This window comes from Otolemur garnettii, unplaced genomic scaffold (genome assembly GCF_000181295.1).
Source record: "Otolemur garnettii isolate 467f Iridium unplaced genomic scaffold, OtoGar3 scaffold00057, whole genome shotgun sequence".
Lineage (NCBI taxonomy): Eukaryota > Metazoa > Chordata > Mammalia > Primates > Galagidae > Otolemur > Otolemur garnettii.
In genome coordinates this window covers 11,086,141-11,094,980 of record NW_003852452.1, presented here as the reverse complement: position 1 = coordinate 11,094,980, position 8,840 = coordinate 11,086,141, and the positions used below count along the sequence as shown (strand labels likewise).

The following is an 8,840-nucleotide window of genomic DNA, read 5'->3' as shown; positions in this document are numbered from 1 at the left end:
AGCTCAACAGTAACAAATGCTGCTAAAGATAGAGTGTGATTACAAAAAGAAGCTGATATTTATTATATGGGATGTCAAGGAAGAACCATATTTGTTCAAATGAAAACAGCATAACAAAATCCACAATGAATAACAACTACTCCTTACCTTGGTCATTCCTGGCAAATCCACGAGTGTCAAATTGACAACACTGGGTGAAAAAATCTTCAGATGAATTGGTTCAGGGCTTACTCCCTAGAAATACGTTTTAAAATAATATATTAAAATTACATTGAAAATTCAGTTAAATATGAAATGCTACAGTAAACTTCATTTCAAGTAAATAGATACTAGGGGGCTTTTAAATATGAATTAATCTATGATCCCTACAACTTTCAGTATTCAAAACCTGATGAAACACATGGGGAATAAGGTGGCCAGCCATGACAGGTTATAATTCTATCTATCCCTATACTGTAATTTACTTCCCCTGTATTATTTCATATTCTTTTCTCTTGATTCTGGGCATATACCACTTCTTAAGTATGTTTAATAGACTGAGCAGCTAAACAAAAGAAAAATGTATTCCTCACTATTCAAGTTTATGCGTTTAAAGAGTGAGGCATATGGCTCGGCGCCTGTAGCTCAGTGTTAGCCACATACACCAGGGCTGGTAGGTTCAGTTCAAACCTGCCTGGCCTGCTAAAAAACAATGACAGTCAAAACAAAAAAATAGTCAGGCACTGTGGCAGGTGCCCGTAGTCCCAGCTACTTGGAAGCTGAGGCAAGAGAACTGCTTAAGCCCAAGAGTTTGAGGTTGCTGTGAGCTGTGATGCCACAGCCCTCTACCAAGGGCGACATAGTAAGACTGTCTCAAAATAAATAAATAAACAAACAAACAAACACACCAGTGTTCCGGAACCATTACATGTTGATATTTGGAGTTTCCTACCTAGACTGTATATCTCTCAGGATCTTTATTGCCATGGAATTCTCCTACCATGTCCAATACAAAGCTATACCCAAATGCCTTTATAATTCCAGTCCCTGTATCTTAAATACTTCAGAGCTTTATATTAGGCATATGAAACCATTTATACAATCAGACATACAAAATTACTTAAGACAGAAGTACTGTTTACTTCATTACAAACATGATTTAGGAAAGAAGAGATTTGGGGTTGGGGGACTTTTTATCATTTAGATGCTATGGATGAAAAGCTGCTAGGTAAGTAAATTATATCCTTAGCATAAATTAAACATCTTTTTTGGTGGAGGTTAATATGAGAATTAAACATTGTATGGGTATAGAGAGACTCGATCTTTAAAGACATTCCATTTAATGTAACTAAACTTCATTTCTGAATCATCATCATCTCTTTAAATTCTGGTACCGTGTAAAACTGCCACTAGTTGCTGAGTTCAGTAAATACATGGTGATTGCAGGAGAGACAATTCAGAGTCGAGTTATGACTAGTAACATTTAAAAAGCCAGTACTGGGTGGCTCCTATGGCTCAAAGGAGTAGGGCACTGGCCCCATATACCAGAGGTGGCGGGTTCAATCCCACCCCCAGCAAAAAACTGCAAAAAAAAAAAAAAAGCCAGTATTATCTCTAATATAATCATAGGACTGAGGACAAACTAATCTAGTTTCTGGCCACTACTACCCCTTTTACACAACAGAGTTATTAGAAATTCAGGGAAGTAGCAGTAACTCAAAGTTTACTAGCCTAGAGTTCAATGATGACCAAAGCTCAGTTACTAAAACACAGACAGATACCTTAAATAGGCACAAATACTTAACATGGCTCCAAAAATGCCCATCTGTCAGGAAACAACCTCTGTAGCACATGCCTGACAGATACAAGGGCTCAATAAATATTTGTTGAATATTAGCACTAAGCTAGAACCTACTTGTGGGATTAAATGTGTCTCTGGATAAATGGAAGTACACACAAAAAGAAAAGGGAATGTAAATTTAAAGAAATATATACTTAAGATATAAAGAGAAGAGTTGTAGGAATAAAGAAAGAAGACAGAAAACAAGGAATTAGGCAAAGCAGGGATAGTGCCTGGTGTCCAGATTAACAGTATCTTAGACACCTAAATGATTTTAAATTCTCATAATCTTAAAATAAAAGGTAATCAGTTGCTAACATTACTTTTCATATTAACTAAAGAAGAATGCCTAATTTTTCACTTTGTTTTCATAAATACATCTAGCCTTATTCAGGTAAGAACTCTTCAAAATATGTGTATCTCATAAGTTATATAATGCTGCCTGAGTTAATCCATCAGAAAAAGATAACCTACTGTAGCAATATTAAGTAGAATAATTATATTAGGTTATATGTACATAAGAAGATTAAGAATAAAAACCTAACTGAAATATTTGATACATTTTAAAAACTGTAAGAAACGAAAGGGGTTCTAAGCAAAGTTTCTACATCTTTCTGAATGTATTTGTTTCAAAGACCAAGATTATGAATTCACAATGCCACGTGATATATGCAACACTTCATCACTGACATCACATACATTTACTGAGGTTGTGCCTTCCAGCTCAAAAAAGATGCCTACCTTATTACTTCCGGAAATTCTTTCTGTTTCATTTTCAATTTCTTGTCGAATTTCATCAAAATCCGTGTAAAGCTAAAAATTATTGAAATAAAAGCATTATATTGAAAATAAGATCAAAAGTTTTCACATTGAGGGAGTGTCTGTATATTTTGCGTATGGATTTGCTTCAGAGAATTAGTAAACAAATTCTAATGTATACATATATTTTTCTGAGCTGAGGATTTATAGCTTTATGAGCAAAACTACCCGATTGTACAACAGTTACTAATAACCACATTAGAATTGGGCTCAATATCAAGTGTTTTCCAAATTATTATGGTTAGAAATGTTACTGAGATGAGATTTATTTTACAAGGAACAGTTGTTTCAAAATAACATAACACATTGCCAATGATAAGAAACTAAATTACCAACTACTTCTATAAAATATTATTTTAAACACATTATTTCTTCATTATATTCATGTGTGATTACCTTATTCTTGGTGTGAAGAAATTTACCCCATTCTTCTGCATCCACCCCTGGAAAAAGAAAAGCTCATTTATTGGAAACTATGAAAATTACTTTTTATCCTTGATTAGGAATTGAAAAAGGCAACATAATAAATCGTTACTTGTTTCTATTTTGCCATTAACTATATGTTAGCAAGTGTTTTAAGATCTGCTAAATTATATTTTTCATACTAAAAATTATGTATTTCAAAAACATGACTAACTTTAAGTAGAGTAGCTCACAGTCTTCTCACCATTTGAAGTTAGATTTTACAAATAAATTGTTTACTTCTGTTCACATTTTATATGTAATTATATTATAGTAAAAGGTATATTCCTTTTTGTAAATGTCATACACATAAAAGCAATTTTTCTAATTAACATACTCAATTAAGTTAATGGCTAAGAAGGAAAACTAAGAATTCTGTTGACAATGCAAAAAGCTTTTGTAACATTTGCATACATAATGCAAGGTAAAAAATTACAACATGAGAAACAGGTAATTTTTCAGCTTTTTAAAAAATTTAGTTTCCTATTGATTACCTATAAAGTCACAATCTGCAGTTCCCTTTAAAAAAGCCTTATCTGTATTATGTAGCTAAACACTTTGGGGTTTTTTGCCTTTTTTTTTTTAGCCAGGGATTGGGTTTGAACCCACCCCCTTCAGCATACGGGATTGGCGCCCTACCCTTTTGAGCCACAGGCACCACCCTGTAGCTAACTGCTTTGTAATTTGCATACACTTGTTTTCTTTTTTTTTTGAGACAGAGTCTCACTATGTCATTCCAGGTAGAGTGCAGTTGCATCACAGCTCACAGCAACCTCAAACTCTTGGGCATAAGCGATTCTCTTGCCTCAGCCTCCCTAGTAGCTGGGACTACAGGCGCCCACCACAACGCCCAGCTATTTTTCGTTGCAGTTGTCATTGTTTAGCTAGCCCAGGCCAGATTCAAACCCACCACCCTCTGGGCACCAAGCCAATTTGCTTACACTTTAAAAGGTGATTTTTCCCCAAGATAAAGACTATGTTTCCCCTAGAACTAAAGATAGAAATGAAAGAAGAAAATGGAGGCAAAGGGAAAAAAACCAAAAGCCCTAGTATATATGTTGTATGGAGTTACCACTCTCCATTGCTTCCAATCATAGGTCTGTTCCTCTTGCACTTGCTGTAAAAAGGAAAATATTTCCTTTGCACTGTATGAAATGGTCTAAAACTTTGGGAGCAAGTTTTGTTCTGCTTATCCCAGAGAAAATGGGAGTTTAATTATACAAAGGTAATTAACTATACCTCCCTTAAGCGCAGCTTTTTTGCTTTTGCCAAATTCAGAGAAGTTTAAAATGATTTAATGATTAAATTATTGGAATAATGTATATCGGCCATCTGAAATAAAAATAAAAATGACTATAAGATACTTGGATAAACATTTATTGAGGAAAAGGTGGATCAATTATTTGGTGGAATAAAGGCAAATAAAACTGGATCCTTTTTCCAAGTAAAATGCTCACCTACTTGAAGCTTAATACCTTCTTCCAAGAAGACTCAATGGAGGACTGGAGTAATCTAGGTGAACAGAACTCACAAAGGCAGGTACTACATACTAAAGGAGTGGTTTTAATTTACCCTACTATGTAAAAGAGGCCTAGCTTCATAAGCATGTGTTTAAAAATAAAAATAAATTACATTCACAACCAAAAAAGCTTGCATTTTGATGCAATGCCAAAAAAAAAGAATAACAAGAACCACTAAAACCTGCAATCAATGTGGATCGGCAAATAAAAATGGAAGGAAAAAAAATGCACACAGCCTGTAAGAGTACAAAAGCACACATGCAGGCATAAAAGAAATAGAAGGGCCAAAAACAAATGGATACAGGAAACCTTTAGAAAGGTGTCTTGAGTTTTTCCATGAAGCAGGGTCTGTATTTAAAGAGAAACAGCACAGATTAAGTTTAGTGCTTATCCCTAAAATTTTAAACCTTTTTAAAAAATCAAATGTGCAGAAACCCGATCACATTCCAAAAGCACATAGCATTCAACTATTCAAAATTTACAGCTTGAATCAGAGGGATGTTTGTAATGTTTCAAGTGATAGAAGCCAAGTATATTGTGTGCCATAATTTATTTTAAACATTTTTAGAAAACAAATTTCCTGTTATAATTAGTTATCTCACCATGGCTTCTAATTCAGATATAAATGGTTTATAATTAATGCACTATTCAAAAATTTGCCTGGGGTATCTGATAACCCACTATGTCAAAAGATAAATTGCCTGATTAAAAACAAAGAATCTACAAAGTATACTAAATATAATCTTTCAAATCTTAAGAGTTAATAAATATATACACATATCTGTCCTATTAGCTAAGACTGAGTTTTATAAGGGTATTTTCTTCAAAATATGTATGCAATTTAATATTACACCACAGAAAGTTAACTTCATCTTCATAGATTCAAGTCAAAGGGAGACTACTATTTGTATCACGTCCTGTTACCCAGAAAGATTAATCCTACCATTTTCCTTTAATTCTTTTGAGACATAGTCCCACTATGTCACCCTCGGCAGAGTGCTAAGGCATCACAGCTCACAGTAACCTCAAACTCCTGGGCTTAAGCAATTCTCTTGCCTCAGCTCCCCAAGTAACTGGGACTACAGGTGCCCCCGACAATGCCCGGCTATTGTTTTTGTTGCAGTTGTCATCATTGTTTAGCTGGCTAAGGCCAGGTTTGAACCTGCCAGCCTCAGTGTACGTGGCTAGCGCTATAACCACTGTGCTACAGATACCAAGCCCATTTTCCTTTAATTCTTACGTATAATTTTACTGCTATTTGGGACCAACTAATGCTTTTACAAGTAATTTAACTGGGTGGTAATATTCAAATTATTCCCAGATTTTTAAGCATTAATCTATGAAGCATATATATTATATTTTTTAAAACAACCAAAAAAAACTTTTGCTTTAGTTCAACAACTTTTCTCTCCCCAAAATAAATTCTATTCTTATAAATTTTCAGGTTTCTACTGACATTGTTCAGAGATTTAATATATAATTTTAGTCTTTAATCAGCATGCAACTTATATACTTTGTCTAAGAGGAAATCTGAGAAAATCTGATTTTTTACAAATATGTGAAAGATAATAGTGGAGTTCAAAATTCAAAGTAAATAACTTTCTCACTCTAAAACACAGTTTTTTTAAAATTATTTGTACAGGGGGACAGTATCTTACTATTGCTCAGGCTGGAGTGAGTACAGTGGCACAATCATAGCTCACTGTACCCTGGTACTCTCAGGCTCAAACAATCCACTTGTCCCAGCTTCCAGAGCAGGTGGGACTACAGGTATCTGCTATATTTTTTGTAGAGATGAGGGGCTCATTGTGTTGCCCAGGCTGGTCTTGAACTCCTGGCCTCAAGCAAACCTCTCCCCCGAGCCTCCCAAAGTGCTGAGATTACAGGTACGAGTCACTGTGCCTGGCCTTAGTTTTGCTTTTAATAGGGATTGGATGTAATTTCTTTTTTTACATAGGTAGAAGTGGGGGCGGAGCCAAGGTGAGAACACCATGAATCTACACATTGACACCTCAGTTATCTCATAAAGTTGGCAGAATAAAGAATCTCATGCTAAATAAATTTTCCTGATAATTCAATCATACATATTAAACACTAAAATATCTTATTTTAGTCCGTTTTAATGGACCCATATCTAAAACAGACTACAGTTCTCCACATCATCTTAGAATGTACTACTGTACTCTTAATCACATTCATAATTTAGGCCTTTGTTACATAAGAAAGCTCTCATAGGCAATAAATCCCTACACGAAATGGAATGACTAATTTTTTTCTTTTTTTAAAGTTTGCTGTCTGGTTATATCTTCCTCCCTTTCTCTTCATCGTCAGGCCGTCAGGTAGTTCATGCTCTTCTAGCTAACTATAGTTTATCAGCTTCAGCTTTCTAATGTCCTCTGGGTTACAGTGATTTATGATGAGCTAAAATTTTTTATCCCAAGGATGAAGAGGCTCTGATGAGAGGCTAAGGAATTATCTTAGAATAAGACATGAGAAATTTAGTACTTAAATTTATGAAATCTATTTTATGTTCTAGGTAGCTGAGCTGTCATTTTAAGTGAGTTTGTTTTATTTATATATAAAAAATAATCACCAAGCTTATAAAATAGATAGATATGTATGTATATACAGGTAAGAAGTAAGCAGATTTACTGACTGGCCACCAAAAAGAGACATCAACACACACAGTAGATATACAAGCAAAGAGATACCAAGGAGCTGGCACTTCCATAGCTGAAATGTACATACCCTTTTCAAACAAGCAAAATTTTATCTAAGGAAACACTGCCCACATCTACAAATAGTTTCTGAGAAACAGGATCTGCCCTTTCAAGGTGACTGAAGAAAATGAAAAGTTACAGAATCCTAATGCCATACAGTTTCTTAAAGTCTTAATTTCAGGTGTTTGATAAGGGTTATCTGATGAAATCAGTTAGTGGGGATGAAATTTTTAAAATGTTATTCTATATATTTGGAGCTGAATCACAGGGAAATCCAAAATGATTAAATTCCAGCTTCAGAATTTCAATAATATCACAGAAATTCAAAGTGATGAATAACATATCAAAAATAATATAATTTAAAAGTTCCCACATATCTGCTAGCAGTCTGTCCAAAAATATTACTATCTACAACTTCATTAACTTGCCCCAGTGGTTAACATTTTAGAGTCATACTAAATGCTCATTATAGGTTTTTCTCCCTTTAAAAAAGAAATCATCAAGTCAGCACCACCAACAGCTCCTATATGAATAAAGAAAAAAATCAGGTGAAGAAGTTGAAGTAACTTCAATTTCATCAATGCTATCATCCCATCTTAAATCAGAAAATAAGAAGTATAATAAAACTGCATTGAAAACTGCATCTGCCTCTGCAGATGAGACCAGACATGGTTCTGTGCTACAAAAGTAATTTAATAATTAGAGATATTTTACAGACTTTTATAAATAAGACAGAAAGTCTGAGCCAAACACTGAACTAAACAGGAAGATGAAATACATTACTCTCATCAAATATAAGTATGATTAATGTAGTGTACACATTTAATAAGTAACTTAAAATCTGATAGTCACAAACAGCATTCCTTAAAACATTTCAGTTTAACCAAAAAGAACTGCTAAAAACAACAATGCATAGTTTTTTATTTTAATCCTATATATTTACTATTCATATAGTCCATTAAAGAGACAGCCTGAGTTTAGCTGAAAACTAATCCTGAACATGAGGGTGGGTGGGAGGGTACTTAAAAATCAAAACGGTATGTGCTATTCAGATAAACCTTAGCAAGAGAAGGAAAGTAAACTAATAATAATTTAAAAATTGAAGGCCAGGTGCAGTGGCTGACGCCTGTAATCCTAACACTTTGGGAGGCAGAGGCAGAAGGATCACCTGAGGCCAGGAGTTCGAGACCAGCACTGAGTAAAAAAAAAAAAAAAATTAGCAGGGTGTGGTGGCACAGGCCTGTAGTCCTAGCTACTTGGAAGGCTGAGGCAGGAGGATCACATGAGCAAAGGCATGAGACAGCAGTGAGCTATGATGAGGCTACACACTCTAACCTAGGCAACAGAGACTGTCTCAATAAAAATAAATAATAATTTTATAATTAAAACCCTTCCCATAAATAATATTCATCTTACACTACAAGGCAAAAGAATCAAAATTAGCAGGTACACGGCTCAGCGCCTATGGCTCAAATGGCTAAGGCGCCAGCCATGTACACC

General features: G+C 34.6%; 1 protein-coding gene across 1 annotated transcript in view; it reads right to left on the bottom strand.

Annotated features, from left to right (window-relative positions):
• The window catches only part of DNM1L (dynamin 1 like), a 54,970-nt gene that overhangs the window by 24,422 nt on the left and 21,708 nt on the right, over positions 1 to 8,840 (bottom strand). The window contains exons 3-5 of the mRNA XM_023514713.1: positions 3,035 to 3,081; positions 2,561 to 2,632; positions 148 to 234 (exon numbers count right to left, since the gene is read on the bottom strand). Of these exons, the coding sequence (XP_023370481.1) occupies positions 148 to 234; positions 2,561 to 2,632; positions 3,035 to 3,081 (206 nt within the window). The remainder of the gene's footprint in view (positions 1 to 147; positions 235 to 2,560; positions 2,633 to 3,034; positions 3,082 to 8,840) is intronic.